A 21,347-nucleotide genomic window follows, 5' to 3' on the forward strand; every position below is an offset into this window, starting at 1 on the left:
ATATTCTATCACATACAATGCCACACCGCTGGAATGGATATAGAAACAGAGTGGTGACGAGGTTGGTCGCACGCTTTTCCACTCCACAGGGCCCCCCTTCACGACGAATCTATACCATCACAATCAAGCATAATCGCACAACTCTACTCATCGTCCTCGTCACCCTGCTTGAGGTAGCGGGGCTTGATGTCCTTCCATTGACGCTGTGGGTAAAAAGACAGTCAGTACATGGTAGCCCGACGGAGGAGCCGGTTTGGATGCCTAGCCTTAGGTATGGCGGAGCAGAGTGACGGCGCACGGAAGAGAGTATGACATACGCCAGAGTTCCAGGCGTCCCAGATCTTGTTGGAAGCAGTGTCGAAGGACCTGTACAGCGATTTGGAGGTTAGATCGGGAACTTGTCATCAAGGAAGAGATCGAAATCACGCACAGCTCAAAGGCGAAGGCACCGGCGAAGATGGTGGTCAAGAAGACAGCATTCCGGCGAATGACGGTCCTAAACAGAGGGTGGAAGACCGCAGTTAGATTCTGTATGGGCAATTGCGATCATTGGATCGAGGGTGGGAAGACGTGCTGGTAGATAGCGTTGGAGATCTAGCGAGCGGGTGATCGGGGTCAGTAAAAGCTCTGAACTGAAAGGACGAGCACTTGCAATCAAGTATCAAGGGTGATGCAACATACACCGGCCATTGTGACGACTGTGAGGATGTTCAACACGACGGGAAGTTGAAGTCGGAGACGGGGGTTGAGAGTCGAGGATGCGATGTGGAAGCGGAAGGTCGAAGTTCGCAGCGAAAAGCACGGGAATTCCCGGGCTGCTGATTGGCTCACTTCCACTCCGGCGGCTGCAGGTTGACCCGAATACTTCAGAAGAGCGCATTTTACATTGGGGCAGCCGCCTGGCTTTTGCTTTTGAAAGCTTTTCTTGTTGCAATAAGAGAGCTTAATTCAAACCGAAAATCGTATGTTGAAGCTTCACCTCGCTCACATCCTAACAGATGCCGCAAAGTGCTCGTGGCACTGTTCAGCTGTACCATATCACGGTAATTTACATGCCAATGATGAATACCATACGGCACACACAATATTAGAATACCAGCTTGTGATTGTAGAAGCAACGAGACTTGATTGATGATAGTACAAGATTCATTGTTTGGGAGCCTTTCTTTTTGTGCCACAAGCAAATGTATCAGGATCAAATTCCCAAGTCAATACACTATCTATGGAGTAGAAAATGTGAAAGAAGCGAGAGTTGAGTGAGTTCAGAGTTCACACCTTTACTGTAACTTGGGCAGGTGGCAGCCAGCGACTCAGTATTTACGACACTAATTACATTACAATATAGCACATAAAGTATGTATCAGCATGTATTATCCTGTATGCGTGACATCGGAAGTCGGTCAAATTGGGTAAACGGGATGTTTTTTTGGCAATACCCTTTCCCAAGTTACCGCTTCAATATTTCACGCTATCGCATAACTTCATCAGCAAACGTTCTTACAAAACAACCAATCTCGATCAATTTCCCTTTCAAGACTTTCTCTCTTTCTCCAAATTCCACATTCGGTACACCTTCTCTCCTAACTCACCTTTCTCTTGAGAGCCCTGTCTCTGATCCAGGCCAGCTCTACAGAGAAAGAGAGAGAGAGAAACATCTAAACAATCATCCACCATGTCTTCCTCCAATGATGTTTCCTCCGCCGGCATTACCACGGACGCTAAGACCGGCGAACGATACATCCCTTCCTCAGTCCGGCCCGATGGCTCCAAGCGTCGCGAAATTCGTGTCCGACCAGGCTACAAGCCCCCAGAGGACGTCGAGCTCTACCGCAACCGTGCCGCGGCTGCATGGAAAAATCGCAGCAGAGGTGGGGTTCCCGGAGCGGAAACTATGAGCAGCGAAGACGACAAGAGCGCCGGCGCCACCACCACCGCCCAATCCGCCAACACAGCGGCGAGTAACAAGAATGCCAAGCGTCGCGAGGCCAGACGCAAGGCAAAAGAAACCGAGGGACCAGAGGCTATAACAGAGAAGAAGGGCGTCGACTCGGATAATTGGCGTGTGCCGGCCGTGAAGAAAGATGCGGAACCAGCAGCGCCACCTGTTGACGAAGAAGCCGAGAAGGAGAAGAAGGCCCGCAATTTGAAGAAGAAGCTGCGTCAGGCTCGCGATTTGCGCGACAAGAAGAACGAAGGCGAGGCTCTTCTACCGGAACAGCTGGACAAGCTCATCAAGATCCCGGAGCTGATTCGACAATTGGATGCGCTGGGGTTCGATTCCAACGGCGAGAAGAAGGACGGGGCCAACCCGGAGAATGCCTGAGTCTCAGAATCCCTGACGAGGCGGGCCTCTTGATGCCAAACAGAATCGATTCCTTTTGTCTTTTCCTCTCATCGACGATGATCAACGATTTCTCCGTACCGTGCCACCTCGATCCGCATTTATTCGATTAGCGATGCAATCATCACGACCATCCTTGTCCTCCTTGTCCTCCTTATGATGATACCTCCCAGCGATGTGGGCGTCCTTGACCCGATTCATCTACCGAGATACACATTTGCCATGGTTACCAACTCACCAATGGGTGCCTGGACTTCAGCCGCAGATCAGTGAGCTCTTTGTCGACACACACATGACTAGATCTCCTTCTCACGCCATGCGTCGACCACAAAAGCCCCAACACCATCTCGTCCAAAGGGCACTAGTCCTGGCGTACAAACCACAGGAGCCCACTTGCACCACTCCGCATCCTATCGCATCGCCAAGGAGCCAGTATTCACATTGATATTGTTTTAGCGCCAATTACTTGGAATGGTCGCGACCATTTTTTGGTACAATTCACGTAGCATCTAGATACCAAATTCGATTATGATACAATGGCTTTTTCTGGGTATACATGTAAAACACCTCATGTTACAAGAGTCACACTGGGGACAAGTCCAAGACCTCATAAGTGTGAGCGGGAATGGGGTGACGGGGACGAAGAGGGGAGATGTCAACGTCAGAAAGAAGAGAATTGAGACAGGCCTGAAAAGCTTGATCATATATCCGACTCGAACAATCGCACCGGTGCCGTAGGAACACCCCCCTTTAAATCCCAGTGCTGGTAATTATATTCCTTCCAGGGACACCAGTCTTTGGATTCTAATCTGGGAGTTGCCGTGAGCTTATGACGACCGACACCGTGGGTGGCCGCCATAATTCCCTGTCTCACGCAGTCTCCCACGCCCACGCCGCTGAAGGAATTACCCACCAGGACCAGCCGATTGTGATATTCCTCCTTTGCCCACCGAGATAATGCATAGATCTGATGAATATGAGGCGGCTTGTACTTTGGAATGGCGTTTTCTTGCAGGCGGGTTCGCACCAGAGCCGGTGGCTCTGTGATCCCCAGATGTCTCTCAAGCATGTCCTTGGCCATACGAACCGCAGTCTTGTGGTCTGGATAGTCCTGTTTCTTCCATCCGTCCCAGTAATGACCACCAAACATGATGGTGATTTTGGTGCCTGGCGCTGAATCCTGCGACACCTTCGGATAGGGCGCCACGGGGCTTTCGCCCGAACTCGAGGCCGAGGCGAAGATGACGCCCAGACCACATTCGGGGTTCTGCTCGTACGGGATGGAGCGAGGGATGAGATAGCCAAATCCATCCACGGGGAGGAGATTCGGGGTTTTATAGTAAAGGTTAACCACCATGACGGTGGTGGCGTGGCGGAAAAAATGGAGCCCAGAAACTGTGCCGATGTTCGGCTTAGGATGTCTGGCCTTTTTTGAATTCCACAGCGCCCTGTATTCGTCTTCGGGGTCACAGTCTATTTTGACTTGGCCTTGTGGATCCAGAATGCGCGCCATGGCCGGCGCGGAGATGGCGGAAATGACATGGTCGAACGACTCTTCTCCTCTAATTCCAGTGTAGATCTAGAGCAAGTTAGTCGTCTGTAAAGACTGGCATTGATCCCTCGGCGGAACGGATCCTGCAGAGAAAAGGAAATGGCGAGGGATCTGATTACCTTCAATTTATGGCCCCGATTTGCTGGCGGATCCAACGCCAGGATATCCGCATCCATTACGAGACGAACCTTCTCCGAAGCCCGAAGGGCACGGGTCAACCCCTCGACAAGCTGCTGCGTCCCTCGCTTGAATGTAAATGTGCTCGCCGTTTTCACGACACGGTTGATCTCATCCAAGCGCTGCATCGTCTCGGGCGTTTTGTACACAGCATCCACTGCCAGAAAGTCATCCATCGATCTTGTCTTCTTCCCCATGATTGATTTGATCAGCAAACCGAAAAGAATCCCGCCATCTTCCAGATTGCGCAGCGGGCCCATGATTGCCTGTGCACTCATCTCGTCAATGTTGTCGGCGTAAATACCATGCATGACCGCCGAGACGAGATTGTCCGCAATCTTGCGATTGAAGCGCCGGGTGATAAACTCAGCAAGACTCTCGTCTATCGCCCATTCTTCTTGCGGTCTGGCGGGTTTATTCGGCTCTGACAGTAGACCTGTGATAAAACCCTCGAAGAGAGGTTCCGTGGTAATCGTCCTGAAGATGTTTCGCGCATTCTCCATCAATGAGAGATCGGGGTCTGGCGTGGGCAGTCGCACCAAGTGATCCGGATAGTAGATGTACCGATTCAGCGCGGCGGGACTACGCTTGGATGTCGTGATGAGTTCATCGAAAAGACCAAGATTGGACACCTATGATTGCGACCACTCCGCCAAACTCATCAGCAATTCTTTCTCCACCGCGGAATGGCATCTCCATAAAACCAGCGCCCAACTCACCAGATACAGCAAGGGAAGCGAAGCCGGCATCGCACTCCTCAAAGTCCGAGGCCCATATTCAAAAACCACCTCGCCCCCTTCCACAGGTATCGTTTCCGACTGTAACCATCCTCCCAAGCGACGTGACTTTTCATAAATGGTAACAGAGGAGCATTCTCGGTCCTGGATGAGCTGCCAGGCGGCTGTGAGGCCCGTAATGCCGCCACCAATGACGGCGGCATTGTAAGAGCGATGTTGACATCTAATTGCCGAGATCAAGGGTTTCTGAGGGGACCGAAGCCCTTTGGAAGCAGTCAAAAGCCGCATGTGGTCAGTTGGGAGTAGTCGGACTCATTCGTGATTGCTCCAAGGATCAGAGAGCTTAACGATGCCCTCGAAGCAGCTGCCCCAATTGGGGCACCCGACATGGCCGCCGCAGGCCGAGTCTTACCTAAGCTGGTCTTCGACGGACGCCCAGGCCGCAGCCCTGCCCGTCCAGGTGGAACGCGGGAGCTCTGGACCAGAGGTGGACCCTTGGATGATCGGAAAGACTGAGTTGGGGGGGGGGGTTGATCTTGGCTTTCTATATGGGGAAATCGATTCTACTAAGTAGGTAGCAGGGGTATCAGCAAGAAGGGGTCACCGATGATCTTAAACAATTGTGCGCGGCATTACGCTTCTTTTTGCCATTGCTTTCTTGATTTCGTGAATATTGGTCGGGGGAATAATCTATGTACAATGAACATGCAGGACATCTGCTATCGCAGTCGGTCCATCACAGAAATGCAAAAACAAATGAGGGCCTTGAATCGTCCTAAATCATCAGGGCAAGGCTGAAGTTGTGTATAGTAGCACTCGGACAGGAAAAGGTTTCCAATACTTTGATGTGGAATGGAGCAGTCAATTGGGCAAGGAACCTCATCAGTTCAGGCGGAGTCACGCCGTAAGTTCTTGATTTTGCGAAGTCTCCTCGGTTTCCGGCTTGATCAGTTCCTCCGGCGCACCCTCGTCGGCGACGAATTTACGCTCGCTTGTTGAACCCGGTGTCCAAACTTTGTCACCAAAGTTTCCGCGTTGGCCCTCCACGTGCTTGTACGTGCAGCGGGGGTTCATGCAGGGATTGAATTTGCAGGGAACTTGAAGATGTGTGAACTTGCAACCCTCGGTCTTGCAGTCAGCACCGTTCCGGCAAAGAGGCATGTCGGGGTGCTTGAAGTGGCAGTGAGGGTTTGTGCAGTTCGGGAAGAACCTGCAAATCTCCTCCGCTTGATGAGCGGATTTGACGGCCGGGGATGGGTGACGGCCAGTGCATTTTCGGTTCTTGCAAGCGGCGCCAAAGGAGCAGATGTCGGAAACATCAACGGCCGTGCCTTCGGGGGCGACGGGGGATTGGTGTGCGAAGGGACAATCCTTGCGCGTGCAGCGGAGATTGAAGCGACAGACACTGTTGGGATTACTCTCATCCTGCTCGCCATCCATGGCAGTATCCATCTCGATGTCGCCATTTTCTCCACCACGACCCTTATGTTGGTGTCCACCGCGGCCCTGGAAACGTCCCCCACGGCGACCCTGTGGTTCAACGCGGTCAAATAGTGAGCGACCCTGCTGCCCACCATTTTGGAAGTTGGGGTTGATAGCGGGAGGGACAAAGCCGGGCATGAGTTGAGACATCATGCGGGCTTGCTCCTCCAACATGGCCATGATCTGCATCTGATTCTCGGGACTCATTTGCATCGCGGGCCCACCCATGTTCTGACCCATCATTCCACCCATGTTGCGTCCCCCACGACCGCCGCGATTGTTCTTCATGTTGTTCTGGTTGTAACCGCCGACGCGTCCGTTCCCTTGGTGACCGCGAACGCGGTGAAGTGCGCCATCCCCTTGTCGATCCAAGGTCCGGTTGATCTGATTCAACATGCGCCGTTGGCCCCCTCCTCGGCCGTTGCGCATAGCCTTAGGACCAGTAGGGCTGTATATTTGTAAATGAAGAAGGTAAAAATCAGCGACAGCACTTCTGGCAGACGAGGTGAGTTTTTCCATAGGAAAAAAAAAACTTACACAGAATCCCCCGCGTCACCCATTTCGGCATCCATACCATTCCCCTGTGGAGTGAAATCCGGAGCATTCGGAGAGAGCACACTCTGAGGCGCAGCGGAATTCTCAACGCCCGAGACACCACCACCGTTGAGTTCCTGGTCGAGGATCTCAACCTGGCCAAAGAGCCACCTTGAGAACTCCAGAGCTTGTGTGTCACCCTCCTCGAGACCCAAGAAATCATTTGAAAGCTCAGTTGCCAGTTGTTCCTGAGTCTTGCCATTGACCAGCATCAGAACGATGTATTCAATGAGAGCGGACTCCTGGCCGTCATCCGTACTCCAACCCATCTCCACCAACTTGGGTCGGACAACATTGGCGACGGCTGTCGCAAGTTGTGAATCTTGCGTGATTGTAGGAAGCATCTTGGCGGAAGGTTGCAGAGCGGAAAACGAAATCCCGAGAGGGGGATGTCGTTTATGAGTTATCAGACCGGCGAGTGGTTTTGCGCCACCGAAAACCAAGCACCTTTTTTCCGGATTGCTGGGTTGCAGAAGGAGCCAGGTTTCAAACAGACACGCTGAAAACTGGGTATGATTCCTCTGCCAAAAGCTAGATCGACAGTAATAGAATGCGGTGTGAGATGTGAGAGCTGCAATGACAGGATTGAATCCACCGGAAAGAAGACGTGATCATGGGTAGCTTCCAAGTCGGAGTGCCGAAAATGCGACAAGCTTAGTCACAGAGCGGCGGAGGCGGGTGCAAACAATTCAAACATATCAACGCCACAAGTGACCCAGTCTCATGTCACGTTTGATTTGTCCGGGACACCGAATCAATGCGTCCAGTTAGCGATGGGCCCGCCAACAAAGAAGAGTATATATAGTATCACCTACAATTCAGCGTTGAAAGGATTGTCAGACGCAAATAAAGAGCATTGATTTTGTTTTAGATTACTAGTACGTTTCAAAAGAAAGAACAATAGATGACCCGACAATGATCTGGATTGTGCGCAACTCCCTTTCATTTTATCGTTCGGTCCCAGCTCATTCAAGTACCGAACCAAGCTTGAGTGCCCGTCATCTAGACAACTAATTCTGCTTTGTAGCCCTAATGTCATCGAAGATGGAGCATTTCATATCCTTGTGATCATGACAGAAGAGTCAAAGCAATGCGAGACATTTTTCTTGAAATTTTGATCATGGTACTATCGACTCAGAAACAAGGCTAGTGGCCAGTTTCAAAATCTTATAAGGGGGGAGAAACATGTAGTAGAAGCTGGAGCACGAAAGCTTGGCTCCCATTTCTGATGATCATTCAGATATTAAACCATGAGGTACCTATGTTTTATGTAGTTGTGACCGCTAGATGAATGCCACAAATCTATGCAAGTGTGCTACCCTAGAGGACCGTTCGTTGTCCTACGTCCACGAGAACATGACCAGAGATTGTCCCACAGTCCAGCCCGTGAGGACACGGTTGACCAAGCATGGAAAATTCGGGAAAGCCTAGGGTATCTTGAGCTCACGGACAGAGATAACATGAAAGCGTCAAAGAATAACTTTTCGCGATGCTGTATGAGCCTCAACGTGGTGACACACATTGAGATGATATCAATCAAGGAGAACAAAACTGCAAGCTCATCGTACTTCTATCACTTCATTTCATCAACGGCGTGGAATCGCGATCTAGCTGGCGTATAGGGTCGTATGCAAATTGCACTGCGAGGTGGGAACAGAGCCGGGGAATAATTGAATGCCAAGCGAGCATGAGAAAGACAACAAAAACAAAGCATACCAGTCAACATTAAAGTTGAAGTGGGATGGCATCCAAATACGCCTGGACTGAGACGGGAAAATGTCTCAACGCAAAAGAGAAAGCACTAAATGGAAACAAAGGAAACAGAAAAAAAAAGAAGCTCCAAGAAACAAAGGACGCTTGTCCAGAATCCCAGGCAAATGGCGTGCGAGGTTGCCTCAAGTGGGCTTGTCGCATCCAATGCGTCCCAGCAACGCTTTCCGGTCACTCTGATCAAAGGGTACTCGGCCTCGACCGCGGGCACGCGCAGATGCAGAGCCATTTGACCGCCGGCGGTCCAGGCCAGGAGCGTTTTCATTAACAGTGGCGGGAGCAGCGTTTCCGTTCTCCTTGGCGGCCAGCCGCACAGTGCCGGTATCGGTCGAATCCTCATCCATCTCAACCTCATCCTCTTCATCGCTGCGGGTATCTTCCGCAGCACCGCTGCAGACAACACGGTAGGCAACCCGTACGATCATGCTGAACCAGACGATAGAGAGGAGTTGAATAGATAAGAGGAATGAGAGGAAAATCCACTTGATGGTGCGGTTCATGCAGACCGGATTCTTCAAGTTGAGGAAGGGACCAAACATGTATGCAACGGCGTCTGGATAACCGTTGTCACTGATCATTTCGGCGGTTTCGCCCGAGTAGCAGCCGTATGACATCTGCTGGGGGACATTCTTGTAAATGGACCACCACAGCACGTTATACAGAACATGTCGAGTAACGACCCAAGTGGCCATGAAGATGCCAAAGGCGACATTGCAGGCGTTTTGGAACTTCAAGTATTTGAGAACTTTGGCGGTCTGTGTTCAGAAATTAGCAAGAGCTACAAAGAACCATGGTGAGGGATAATCGAGATCAAACGCACCGGCAGCAGGACGTCGACGATATCCATCAGACACAACACCACATTGGAGACATTGTAGAAACCGTAGATGTAGGCCGAACCAAGGAGAGTGCTGGTAATGACGTGGTGCGACAGCATTTGATAGTGATCCTTGCGCTTCTCCTCCACGTGAATCACAAAGATCTGCTGCAGCAGAAAGGCGAGTTCCACCAAAATATACCACTTCATGAGGCCGCCCACCGGCCGGGCTGGCCATTCATTCCAGATGGCGCCGAAGTCGAACCAATAATTGGAATTCTTCCACAAGTACTGCATGAAGACCGATCACAACGGTCAGCATCGATCTTTTTCAAGCTTGCACAATGGGGACGAGAATCATATTGCCAACATACCAGCCCCACGGTCCAAATGAATCCATAGTACAAGACCTGCCATCCCTGCTCGGCCAAGCGGAGTGCCGCCTTACGCTTCAATCCCAGCGAGCGCCCAAGGGGTTGCAAGATCCATTCAATGATGATCGCCCGCACTGCGGTCAGCGCCAGTGTCGCACTGAAGACAAAGTAGATATCGTCCCAGCCCTGAACGTAGGTATTGGAGACGGGGTCGTGGTATGAGAGCTCGAAGAAGGGCTGGGTGTAAGGGCGCAGTGATGGGTAGAGGTTATGGAGAGCCAGCAACATAGCCAAGATTGTCAATGATATCCCTGCACACGCAAAATGCGAAAACTCAAGTCAGCTCATCCGACCTTTTGATAACGGTTATTGTGACACTCGGATCACCGCGCCGGCCACGACTGGTTCAATCACCAGACACCAACGAGGGAGTGAACAGGCGGCAACATGTTCCCTTGTCCGACCCGTTGCATTCGGGACCACCGAGTCCTCCTTCGATCGCAAGTGAAAACACTGTGGAAGGCTTCAGGGAGTCACAAGAACAAAAAGAGAAAAAAACAAAACAAGATCCCGGAACTGCTTCAAGATGCATACCGATTTGATTGGAAACCACCCATTCTCGGAACGTGGTCTCCTTGGCTGGGCGCGGGCCGTTGGGACTGGACACATAGACATTGAGCTCCGCGGCCGACTGGGGCGGCGCGATCGTCGTCTCTTTTGCCATTGCAGAAGCGAGACGAAAGGTCGCAATCGCTGCTGGAGGAAGGACGAGAGGGAAGGGGAAAAATCACCCCTTTTTTTGGGGGATATTGGACGTTGAATACGGGTGTGAGTGTGTGTCGTGAAAGGGTGAGTTGCAGTCGAGGGGGGGGTTAAAGGGAAATTGGAGCGAGGGTTGAATCCCGCTAGCAATTAAGTTGAGAAGCGCGCGGACCGGGGCTGCAAAAGAAAGTCTGGAAGCCTCGTAGGCGGATCCGCCGCGCGGTCAAAGCGAGGAGAGTGTTGATTGCCTGTGCTCTCGGGTACTTTATTTTCAGTGCGCTCTTTCTCACCCTGTCTCTCTCTCTCTCTCTCTCTCTTCTGCCTTTTTGAGGAGGAACTTTTGTGGTTCTTTTATTTTGTGGGGGGGGGGGGGGAGTTCTTAAGGGGTCACGGCACCCACTTGGATACTGATGGAGTGGTCAATGCAGGGGATTCCCGTGCTCAAATATGCACCAGGATTGCCAGAATCCGTCTGATAGCGAGGGGGGAAAGAAGATGGAGAGGACCGAGGAATTGACAATTGGAAATGAAAACTCGAGGGTTGGAGAGCGAGTGAATGGAGACGAAAGGCTAAACACAATGCGACTAGACTGAGTCGGCTCAGGAGGGGCGGGGAGGAAACGGTGAGCGTCGGAGGGCTCGTTTCAAGCACTTTCTCAACACATGATGAGATCGACGCCTCCACACCGCCTCGTCGAATCGCACGGCAAACGGTGGGGATCAAAGGACGCAAGACGTGCGTACGTGAGCCAAAAAGAAAATCATCAGAAAATCATGGCCATCGATGCAGCACTGCTCAGGCTGCAGGACCATCGTGCGAGGCTGACCACGGGGGAACAAGTCTGGAGGTCGAGACCCTGAACGTGGTGGGACTATGGGGTATGTTTGGGTGGTGCTTAGTGTTTACCGGACTTGGGCATAAGCTAACCCGCAGTCGCATTGTCCACGGTCACAGGCTGCCAAGTCGCGCTGTGCCGTACCTCGATAGCTGTGCTCCTGCGTCACGTGCTGGCTTATTTAGAGCCACACTATGTGCGTTATCCAATCTTCTTCTCTACTTCTGGATCCAGCGGAGCTCCTACCGTTGACTTTAATCCTTTCTTGTTCAAGACAAGCTGTACTGGAATAAACATACACGGAACAATGCGTTGAGCCTGGACCCGTGTGGCGTTTGGGACTTGCGACTCCGTCCGTAGTTCCACATCCACATTCGTCCAACAGGACGCCGCGGCCCCATAACGCCGAGGTGCCAGAACATGCACACAGGACATAAGTACATACAACATCCATTTTCGAAGGGGACAAAGAAGCAACGAGGTCTTGCCGGGCATCATAGGGAATAATCCCACCGTTACACCCTGGTTGTATAAATCCAGGCGGCGAGCCTGCAGAAAGCCTCGGTTTCCAGTGGGACCCAGATGTGGTAATGGAAGATGTATCGCCCTTACATCCGTTTTTATCCGTTCTAGCGATGTATGATGACTGAAGTATCTCGTCCGCGTCAAGAAATAAAGAAAGACCTTTGCCTCTATCAACACAGATCGCACTCTCTTCAATCCATCCCCTCCGTCACCCCACGCACAAACTCATGCGCATTCGTCCCTAATTGAGCCAAATCGATTCCTCCCTGCCCAGCCATCGCCCTCGACATGGCTCGAGCCACTCCTCTTCCTCCCAGATATTATTCACCACATCTACCCGCTCCACACCCTCAATCTGCTGCTCGGTCGGCCCTGCGCCCGATCCTGACCCCCGCGTGGGATTCTCGACCGCCACCATTGTCTGCCAGTAGACATCATCGCGCGACTTGAGTGCCTTATCGCGAACGACCGCATTGCGAGCCACACTCGCAGCATGGAGTTTGTTGTTGGCACCCGTCAACAGAGTCAACACTGCCGAAACAGCCTGGTCCACCTGATCTTTCTGTGAGGGTGGCTTGAAGAAGAAGCGGTTGGTGGAGGACAGGTAGATAACCAGAGCGCAGAGAGCGTCAAAGATCGTCAATGCGAGAGGTCGAAGCAGTGTGATCATGTTGTACAGGCCCACGGGGGGTGTCTGCCCCGCCCGCATAGCAGGGGAGGCCGAGGTGACTGCATCGTAGGAGTACACAATCCACAAGTCCAAGGCGGCGAGCACCAGTCCGGCAAGTGTAAACTTGGTGCGCCAGCGGGCGGATTCGCGACCGGCAAGGGGAGCGGAGGTGGCGGCGCCCAGGATCGCAAGGTGGACAAGATGCGGTAAGAGGACGTGGAAGGGGAGATAGTACAGGAAGTACGTGTCGAGGTTCTCGAAGGAGCAATATTGACACGAAACTAAGGCATCGGGACCGTAGGTGAGATAGACCTTTCGGGCACCGAGAGAGGTGAGTCTCTCACGCAGCCGGACATCCGTGTCCGTCAACAAATTGTTGGGCCGGAGGCGCGACAGACGATGGAACAGCACATCACTGGGGGTGTTGATCCGTGAGCGGGTGAGGGTGAAGATGTTGGCCTCGGGGGCGTGCGGGTTAAAGGGAAGGCTCAGGACGAGGAAGAAGGCGACGCTGGCGAAGAGCACATTCAATGCACGGCTAGCGCCAGCAGGAATCGGTTGTGCTGGCGGTCGACTCGCGATAGACACCCGCAAGCTACGGTAGGCTGTGATCAAGCGGGGAAGAAGGATTGGTCCGAAGAAGATGAGGAGGGACTTGACGCTGAGGAAGAGGTTAGATTGCGCATGGGAACAAGTATGCGGAGAAAAGGATGCGGCAGTCAGATCGAAGAATCCTGGCCAAGAGCAAACTACTTACGTCTCCCATGAGATCCCGATGCCAGCCATGATAGAGCTCGCATAGAGTCGAGTCTCTAATCCATCCAAGATCCGAAGAGAGGAGACGACGAGGCAGCAGAAATGGCCAAGTGTTAACGTGATGTGGAGAGGCCAACACACCACGATTGATTCGACCTCGGGGTTAAAAGCGGTCGACTCTGAAAGGACAGGCCAGCACCACCACTACACCTCTTCAAGAATCCGCCACTTATGTTTTGGTCGCACCGGTTCAGATGAATTGGCCTTTTCCTGATACGGGAGCCACAGCTTGAAGTTTTGTGACGACGATGTGTTTTTTTTTGTTCTCGTTCGAATAGTTTAGAATCAATAAAAGTCTGTCTCGCGGGCTACAGAGTATAGTCTCGTCTCACGAACTAGTTGATCACCATGCGTCTTAGAAAAGAATCCCGTGCGATTACCACGTTGGAGCTTGCTCAACAACAGAAAAGCTCTCCTCACGCTCAAACCAAAAAGATTAAAATAAAGATCGGGAGAGGAAAAACGCCGACTACCCGCAAATGCCCACCTCTGCCCAACGCCATGCTGAATAACTCAAGTTGCTCAATCATCGCCATGCGTTACACCATACTTGACTGGTAGGCCGGATGATGCGCCAGATCAGGAATGGTGATACCCTCGGAGTCGCGCGAGTACCGTGAAGACGCCGCGTCGTTGACCGATGGTACCTGCAGGCTCTTCCCATTATTGGTCGGATTCATGGGACTAGAGATCTTCACGGGAAAGCGACCACCACTCACGCGCTTCGTGAAGCGCTTGGAGAAGGATTCGGGGGAGTAGCTTGGAAGAGAATCATCTTCGCGTTTCGAATTCTGACCGGGCTGGAAAGACCGACTGCTGGCCCGACTCAACACCTTTTGTGGTGCGACTGCCCCGTACTGTCGCACATGGCGGGCACTGACGCCTTGAGCACGGTCCGTGAAGATGATGGTCTGTCCATGATTAGCTCAGCTTCACTCTCTGCAGCGAGGCGGAGATTGTACGCATTTACTCTCAGAGGCGACTTACCGCTAGAATGTTGACCAGACTGACGACCATGGCGAGAATGCCAGCCGAGATGATGATCCTCCAGAATGCGAGTCCCAGTGACTTCTGGGTCATAGCCTCGGTGTTCAGGTTGCCTAGTACGGCAACCCCCAGAATCAACATGATCACCGCCAGAGCGAAGAATCCAGCTTCCTCTCCAAACATGGGCCATGAACGGTTGATATAGCGCCGGAAGACAGGCAATTCAGTGACGATAAGACCGACTGGAGGTGAAAAAAACATCAGTACAGGTCCACAAACCAGAGGCTAAAATCTCATGAAACGTCAATAGAAATAAACCCAGAGATGACTTACTGCTGATCAGTGCCATAATTGCGTGGGTCACTGCTTGGAAGAAGAAAAATCCGTTATAGTTGTTGATCTTGACCAACATAACCACGCAGGATGCAATGATGTCGAGGAAAGTAATGATGTTGAGTGCGCGAAGGGCGTTGAGAATCACATAGCCTGGGCCAGCCAGAGAGTCCTGAAGCTTCGACATCATAGCTATGAAGCACTTGGGACTGGCTGAATATTGTTTGGGTGGTGTGGAAGACGATTGATCGAGGACGTTCAGGCTCTTGTGGTTGCTGCTTTGAATAAACAAATCTGTCTAGCTAGGCCAGAGAAAGGGAAACAGTTGGGTTGGAGGTTGTCCACAGAGAATAGGGAAGGAGGTCACTGGCCAGCAGGAAACCGAGTCTCAAGAGAGAAAAGAATGGAAAAGCACCAAATCACTGGGTGGACACTGGTGCTCGAGGACAGAATATAAGAAGGGAAAGGTCGGGACTGTCAAAAAGGAAAAAAAAAATGTATTGTAGTGATGGTAGCTCACAGCCGACATCTATCATATAGACCAGGCACACGTGCAGTTCGCGAGTGAAACGAGCCAGCATCGCCTTGTTTATAGTACATTCATTGATGCTGTCCCGTAGGGACTCAAGGCGCCGAAACTTCGTGCCACGGGACATTAATCACTATGAATAGCCGAATCTGAAACAACAGGAGCCTCTGGTCCAGGTGAAGTGAAGAACAAAGCTCTCTCTTACATCCAAACAAACGACCGTCCACAAAGCCCGGAAGGTGGGGACGAAGCAAACCTATTATGATACTTGCTGACTCCCTAACTAGTACCTAATACGGTAGGGTAGTTGAGTTTGCGTTTTACTCACAATCAATATGGGCCTGTTTCAAGAACAGGTGGTCTTGTCTGGATGCATGTTTCTACCCTGGAACTTTCGCTAACGCTGATAGGCAGCCCTGAATAATGCTTAATGCCTGCGTCAGCGATAAGAAAGCTTCGATCGAGGAGGGAACTCTTCACAGGTACAGAGTGATAGGTTGAGACTTTCTCATTTTACAAGACGCTGAAACAAAGGTCCCCTTAGTCAGGCGCTTAGGATCGTTTGCCGACTGCTACATGAGCTCATCTTGCATTCCTGCATGAGGCTCGATGTACTGTCTATGCAGTCACCCCCATATTTAGGGCCGGAGCGACGCTAATCATCTGCTCCTCCTCATTGGATTGTTTTTCCTCGGTGTGAGATGATAGACCTGCCCTCGGACCTCATTTGGATCTATTCTGCAGGATGGGTCCTAGCTTGGTCCATTGTCCGACTAAGATCTATCGATCTAGTTGAGACCTACCATCGGGGCTGTAGAAGGCTGTCTACTCTCCATTCTGGCCATAGACGCTCGTCTAAAAACCTCTATCTCAACTCACTGTATCATGCCAAGTATGATAGAACACTATCCTCAAACATTCACTGATGCGATCTACACTATGTGATACACACTCGCAATATTTCCATCATCCACCTTCAGTCCTCCTTTCATGTGACATGGCCCCCGACAAGACCGAGTGCCCCAAGCGGCTTCATCTTCATTTTCATGAGATGAGCGATGCCCAATAGCAATGACCAATACAACGCTGGATATCCGACTATATGAATATACCAAGGGAGTAGGGAAAAACTCAACTCCACTGGGCGGGATCGTCTTGGTGAAGTAGTATAGTCCCAAGCCTGGCCGTGATTCGCTGGATCAGACAAGTTTTTGACGCCGAGGGAAGCGCCCCGCCAACTTCTTCTACTTTTTTCCGTCTTCTTCTGGAACGCCGCTCAAGAGTCCCCGTCGTCTCTCCTCCAATCCGTCCTCTGGTGCGACTCGAGGGTGACTTGGACTTCTCTTTTCTCTCGCTCCCCGTGCTGTTTCATCTGGCGCTCACACATTCTTTTGCAACGTCTCCAAAATGACTCGGGGTAACCAGCGCGACCACGATCGGGCCAAGGCCCAGAAGAAGGCAGCTTCGGCGGTAAGTCTCATGGCCCGTTCGATCTATACTGGCCCGGCCCTTGCTTGTCCTGGTCGAATTTGCGATCGGCCCCCAGTGAGGCACGCAGTGCGCATGTCGGAAATGGCAGAAGCTGACAAAATTCTCACATATAGAAAAGCAAGAACACCATGAGTGGTACCGAGTTCCAACGTGCTAAGGAGGACGCGGCCGCGATTATGCGTGAGAAGCAGCGCAAGGGTATGCCAATTCCCAACTTTTCCGCCCGCGTGTTGTGTGGATGCGCCAACGGGTACTGATCTTTGAACCTATCTCCTGCAGCGGACGAGAAACGAGCAGCAGAGGCTGCAGCAGCAGGGAAAAAGAAGTAATCCACCCGACTTCAGCCACTTCTCATCCTGCGACGCGATGACGCTCTTTTCTTCACTCGCCCACGCCGACCGAGCTCATTACACACGCCAAGGCTCGGAGGGCAGCTTTGCACACCATCGGCAGTCAATCTCCATTCTCACATGCATCGTCATATGAAAACATGACCCCAGGGATTGGTCGGATAATATGTGGTGGCGGAGAGAGGCAGACATGTGCATAGATCATATCCACCAGCGTTGATTTTGCTCGCCATGGTTTTTCATCTGGCGAGCGCTGGTGTCTAGCGAGGCGTTTCAGATTTCGGCATGGGGCTCTTATTTTTTTTATCATTTTCTTTTACATTGCCCTGCGTTCTGTGCTTGGTAAATTAAGTATTCGGCCGGACGAGGGTAATCCCAGACACAGGGTCACCTCGGGCTTATTATCCTGTCGTTGGCAACGAGGCGGACGCGGCGCAAACCGCAGAATCAGTGCCAAGGGATGCTGTGCTGCTCAGAGCCCAGGTCGGTCTTGGGTACAAGCCCAGTACGCCTGAGCCTTGGTCAACCAGGTTCGCCATGATCCTCCTCCGGCCACGGCAATGGATGAGTCTTCCTTCTGGTGGACCGGGGAAAGGATACGCACAGCCAGATTCTCCAAGCCAAACCGATGCACTGTCTGAGCAACAAACGTCCATAGGCTCTCGCCTTCCCACCCAACATCCAGCGCGAACCGGAGAACCCTTTCGATGGCTCCTACGCGGCTCTGCTGGCTGTAGCCATGATCGAGGACGTACAAACTAAACGACCACCCAGAGATATCACGCGGATGAGCAAGACACCAGTCCAGCATAGGAGTCAAAAGCGCTTCTGCCATCGTTGCTCGCCAGGTATCGTTGCTCCCCTTCTCGGCCGCCACCGCAGTACTTGTGAGAAACTGATGCGCATGGCGCATATATGTAAAAGCATAGTAATTGCGTGGATGAAGGTCTGCAGCGCGAAGTACAACCTCCAATTCATGACACTGCTGTTGCCGTAGAACCTCAGCACTTGGCGTTTCAATCTCAACAAGACACTTGATGGCCCAAAGTCTGTGTGACCACAATGTTGGCGACTTGGTATGGCGATGCAGTGGCGAGCACTGGTAACTTTCAAGGAGCGTCAGCTCTGTCTTCAGCATCTGCGCCAACTGGGATGACTGGATTGGAAAATCCTCATTTCCTGTGTGCAAGAGGGCTGCAAGCAAACGACGTTTGCGCCAATTGCACGCAGTTAAATGTTCACAGTCAAATAAGAGCATGATCTCCGTGGCACGAGTCTCTGATCCGGAAGCAGAGCTTGAATGCCCTGGTGATATGGTCGAGAGCAAATCTCGCCCACTCATCGAGACGCAAGTCTCGAAGAAGATCTGTCGTGCGATCGTAAAGGCTTGGACCAAAGCCTTTTTAGAAATCCCCACGGCGCATCCATCTCGAAGAAATTGAGAACCTAGACTTGGCGGAATGATTTCAATCTCGAGGACTTGATCACCCCGAGAGCCGAAAAGGTCGACCAGCTCTTGGAATGCATCCTCTGGAGAAGTCATGAATGAATAGAAAATAATGAGACAAGCGGGGCCTCAAGCTTCGGAAATTCAGCTCTAGGCAACCATCTGCATTTTGATCTGGAATGTTGCTCCTCTCTGGTGACTTCGACCCAGTCAAAGTCTCATGCTTATTAGCCCTGGAAATAGTCGGACAGTTGACGAGTCAAAAAGTGGAGGCGGAACCACAGCTGCGAGCCCCGGGCCGATTTCCAGCCAGATCGCCCGCACGTCACTTTGATCCATCCCGACAACCTTTTGACCTTGCGCGACCCGACATGAGCGGTGCCTTTTCGCAGGACTGACACATGTGAAATATCTTCTGATCGTGACATCCATATAATTTCCAGTCGTCGCTCGTACTCCGCGCAACCCTCCACTCGACGCACACGCACGAACCACCGGCCTTCCTGGCCACGCTCCCCCCCCGCCATCATGCTGTCTCTCGTCCTCACTATCTTGTTCGTGCACATTGCGATCTACCTGGTCAACACAATCGGTGCCACGACAATTGATGCTCTGGTAAGTATCGCAATGCAAGAAAACCTCTTTCCAAGCCACCGCGGTGCCTCGCCTTCGCTCCCCTCTCCCAGCGTTCAGCTTCATCACGCAACACCCTCAGGTTCGCGGCGCTAACACGCTTCTCCGTCCTCCTAGCTATGGCATCTGTATCTAAGACTGCCCACATCGACATCTCGCAATGCGCGTGCGGCCCAGGTCAAAAAGCGCGAAGTCGTCCAGCTCAAGCGCGAGATGAACAGCACCAGCTCGCAGGATGAGTTTGCGAAATGGGCCAAGTTGCGCCGAAGACACGATAAGAGTGTGGAGGAGTACGAAGCGCTGAGTACGTGTATTGTGTTGTCTGCGTTGAAAAGACTCTCTTAGCAGTCTTGAGGTCCTCGCCCAGTTGCTAACGCCTGAACCCGTCCATTGATAGATAAATTGGTATCTTCGCAAAAAACCTCATTCGACTGGAGCGTCAAAAGCGCCCGCTGGCTCAGCACAAACGGTCTCAAGCTCTTTCTCCAATTTTGGCACTCCAAGACGCCCGTCTTTGCCCTTCCTCCCGGCTGGTTCCCTTACTACGTGGAGTGGGTATTGTCATTCCCCCGAGCACCGCTGGGCTCTGTGAGTGTGCAAGTCTGGAACAACGTGTGTGCCACAGCTGTCCTTTTTTTCGGAGAGCTTATCGGTGCCATTATGGCTCAAATTTTGACGAGGACGACAACGAAAACTTCGAAGAAGACCCCTGTGGCTGTGGGTGGAGAGACTAAGAAGGAATTGTGAAAGGCGAGCTCAGAGCGGCAAATGACTTGGACATGACCATTCTATGTATCTTGTATGGGATGAGGGCTAGGTGGGAGTAACTGATATTATGATCAAAGCAAAAGAAGGCGTCGAGTTTCTGGCACAAGGGCAGTCTCCTTTACACGGTCATTGCATTATAGGGCATTGGATTTTCTTATTTTTTTTCCTATGCTCCTGCTCTAGACATTTGGGCTCGGAGGGTGTTTTATTTCGGTGCCACATTACTGAGGTGTCGACTTGAAATTACACGTAAGGCCAAAGCACGGCACGCAAGTCGAGCAGGAACGAATTCTATCTTAATCGCTTAGTGTCGACTAATACCCGGAGAGGAAAACATTTGGGGGAAGACGAACAATCCGACCTAGGGTTTGATGATTGGGCGAGTATTGCACGAACCGTGCCACGGACGGTGAATTTAGGCGCGACTGAATCCGAGCATTTCGACGTGGAACAGGGGAACGCGGCAGCACATTGGAGTTTTATGGGAGGCCGAGCGCCTTCTCTACACTATATGTCATAGAAGTGGAAGAAACTGAATTCGCATAATATTGCCCTTAACACTAAGGTACCAAGACAAACCACACGCGACCAAACGACAAGCACTCGATGTATCATCAGATATTGAAAAATCGTTTCTCGTCAAGAACGCCCTGCCGTAGCTAGGGAGTCTCAGGGCTTGACTCTATGATTGTTATATCATCACGCGAACACGAGCTCATGGCAGTCGACAAAGTCATGGTTTTCTTCCCACCTTTTCCTTTTTCCTTTTTTTTTCTTTCTGTTCTCAAACGGAACGAAACCGTTCCGAAGAGAGTCTGGCCCCTTCGACAGGGCATCTGCGAAAGTCCAGGGTCACCCAAGTACCCGAGTCATCGCCGCTTTGCCATAAGCTACAGACTCAAAGGAAGAAAGAAGAAAAAGATTGGAACTCCTCGCCTCAAGAATGAGCCCCATTGAGTTACCTCCCAATCCACAAGGAATCGGCAGGCAATCGCATGACTATCGAACCACGACGAAAGGCAACCCAATACAAGGGAAGACCGAAGTCCCCCCTTCTTCCATCCAACTCCGACACCGCCGCCCCATTGTGACCAGCCAGAAGCTGTCGAGCGAGGAGCACAGAGTCAGGGAAGTAGGGCGTAAGCCGCTGTCGAATTGCTTCTATGGCGGCGCGTTTCCGCAATGCCTGGCTTGAAAAACTCTGAAAGAGCGCAGGTTGTCCGGGGACTTTCTCCCAAAGCGAGGATGTGAAAGGAGGAGAAATTCCCCTCCTTTGTGTGTAAGCTTTGAATGCGATTCTTTGAGCGAGGAGTTGAAGGGAAGAAAGAACAAGAAGAGATTTCAGCGTGGGTCTCT

The 21,347-nt window shown here is 51.8% G+C and overlaps 10 protein-coding genes across 10 annotated transcripts; 4 read left to right on the forward strand and 6 right to left on the reverse strand.

The window, feature by feature from the left end:
• Nucleotides 1-143: 143 nt before the first annotated feature.
• POX_f07998 (Cytochrome b-c1 complex subunit 9) lies at nucleotides 144-690 on the reverse strand (the record flags this gene model as incomplete). Its single annotated transcript, XM_050116783.1, has 4 exons — nucleotides 144-203; nucleotides 318-366; nucleotides 431-528; nucleotides 682-690. The coding sequence occupies 4 exons, from the start codon at nucleotides 688-690 to the stop codon at nucleotides 144-146; spliced, it is 216 nt and encodes a 71-aa protein (XP_049966922.1).
• A 982-nt stretch (nucleotides 691-1,672) lies between these two features.
• POX_f07999 (uncharacterized protein) lies at nucleotides 1,673-2,323 on the forward strand (the record flags this gene model as incomplete). The annotated part of the gene is made up of 1 exon (XM_050116784.1): nucleotides 1,673-2,323. One exon carries the CDS (start codon nucleotides 1,673-1,675, stop codon nucleotides 2,321-2,323), a length of 651 nt encoding a protein of 216 aa, XP_049966923.1.
• A 718-nt stretch (nucleotides 2,324-3,041) lies between these two features.
• Nucleotides 3,042-5,095, reverse strand: POX_f08000 (uncharacterized protein; the record flags this gene model as incomplete). Its single annotated transcript, XM_050116785.1, has 3 exons — nucleotides 3,042-3,920; nucleotides 4,013-4,702; nucleotides 4,790-5,095. The coding sequence occupies 3 exons, from the start codon at nucleotides 5,093-5,095 to the stop codon at nucleotides 3,042-3,044; spliced, it is 1,875 nt and encodes a 624-aa protein (XP_049966924.1).
• A 609-nt stretch (nucleotides 5,096-5,704) lies between these two features.
• POX_f08001 (uncharacterized protein) lies at nucleotides 5,705-7,227 on the reverse strand (the record flags this gene model as incomplete). The annotated part of the gene is made up of 2 exons (XM_050116786.1): nucleotides 5,705-6,737; nucleotides 6,827-7,227. The coding sequence occupies 2 exons, from the start codon at nucleotides 7,225-7,227 to the stop codon at nucleotides 5,705-5,707; spliced, it is 1,434 nt and encodes a 477-aa protein (XP_049966925.1).
• A 1,551-nt stretch (nucleotides 7,228-8,778) lies between these two features.
• POX_f08002 (uncharacterized protein) lies at nucleotides 8,779-10,568 on the reverse strand (the record flags this gene model as incomplete). Its single annotated transcript, XM_050116787.1, has 4 exons — nucleotides 8,779-9,408; nucleotides 9,474-9,761; nucleotides 9,845-10,155; nucleotides 10,439-10,568. The coding sequence occupies 4 exons, from the start codon at nucleotides 10,566-10,568 to the stop codon at nucleotides 8,779-8,781; spliced, it is 1,359 nt and encodes a 452-aa protein (XP_049966926.1).
• Nucleotides 10,569-12,208: 1,640 nt separating this feature from the next.
• On the reverse strand, nucleotides 12,209-14,963 carry POX_f08003 (uncharacterized protein; the record flags this gene model as incomplete). Its single annotated transcript, XM_050116788.1, has 5 exons — nucleotides 12,209-13,298; nucleotides 13,395-13,572; nucleotides 14,004-14,364; nucleotides 14,441-14,682; nucleotides 14,774-14,963. 5 exons carry the CDS (start codon nucleotides 14,961-14,963, stop codon nucleotides 12,209-12,211), a joined length of 2,061 nt encoding a protein of 686 aa, XP_049966927.1.
• A 1,746-nt stretch (nucleotides 14,964-16,709) lies between these two features.
• POX_f08004 (uncharacterized protein) lies at nucleotides 16,710-17,050 on the forward strand (the record flags this gene model as incomplete). The annotated part of the gene is made up of 2 exons (XM_050116789.1): nucleotides 16,710-16,772; nucleotides 16,907-17,050. The coding sequence occupies 2 exons, from the start codon at nucleotides 16,710-16,712 to the stop codon at nucleotides 17,048-17,050; spliced, it is 207 nt and encodes a 68-aa protein (XP_049966928.1).
• A 565-nt stretch (nucleotides 17,051-17,615) lies between these two features.
• On the reverse strand, nucleotides 17,616-18,686 carry POX_f08005 (uncharacterized protein; the record flags this gene model as incomplete). Its single annotated transcript, XM_050116790.1, has 1 exon — nucleotides 17,616-18,686. The coding sequence occupies one exon, from the start codon at nucleotides 18,684-18,686 to the stop codon at nucleotides 17,616-17,618; it is 1,071 nt and encodes a 356-aa protein (XP_049966929.1).
• A 432-nt stretch (nucleotides 18,687-19,118) lies between these two features.
• On the forward strand, nucleotides 19,119-19,970 carry POX_f08006 (Protein get1; the record flags this gene model as incomplete). The annotated part of the gene is made up of 3 exons (XM_050116791.1): nucleotides 19,119-19,205; nucleotides 19,341-19,527; nucleotides 19,621-19,970. The coding sequence occupies 3 exons, from the start codon at nucleotides 19,119-19,121 to the stop codon at nucleotides 19,968-19,970; spliced, it is 624 nt and encodes a 207-aa protein (XP_049966930.1).
• Nucleotides 19,971-20,934: 964 nt separating this feature from the next.
• On the forward strand, nucleotides 20,935-21,186 carry POX_f08007 (uncharacterized protein; the record flags this gene model as incomplete). Its single annotated transcript, XM_050116792.1, has 1 exon — nucleotides 20,935-21,186. One exon carries the CDS (start codon nucleotides 20,935-20,937, stop codon nucleotides 21,184-21,186), a length of 252 nt encoding a protein of 83 aa, XP_049966931.1.
• Between the last annotated feature and the right edge of the window lie 161 nt (nucleotides 21,187-21,347).

This window comes from Penicillium oxalicum, chromosome VI (genome assembly GCF_001723175.1).
Source record: "Penicillium oxalicum strain HP7-1 chromosome VI, whole genome shotgun sequence".
Classification (NCBI taxonomy): Eukaryota; Fungi; Ascomycota; class Eurotiomycetes; order Eurotiales; family Aspergillaceae; genus Penicillium; species Penicillium oxalicum.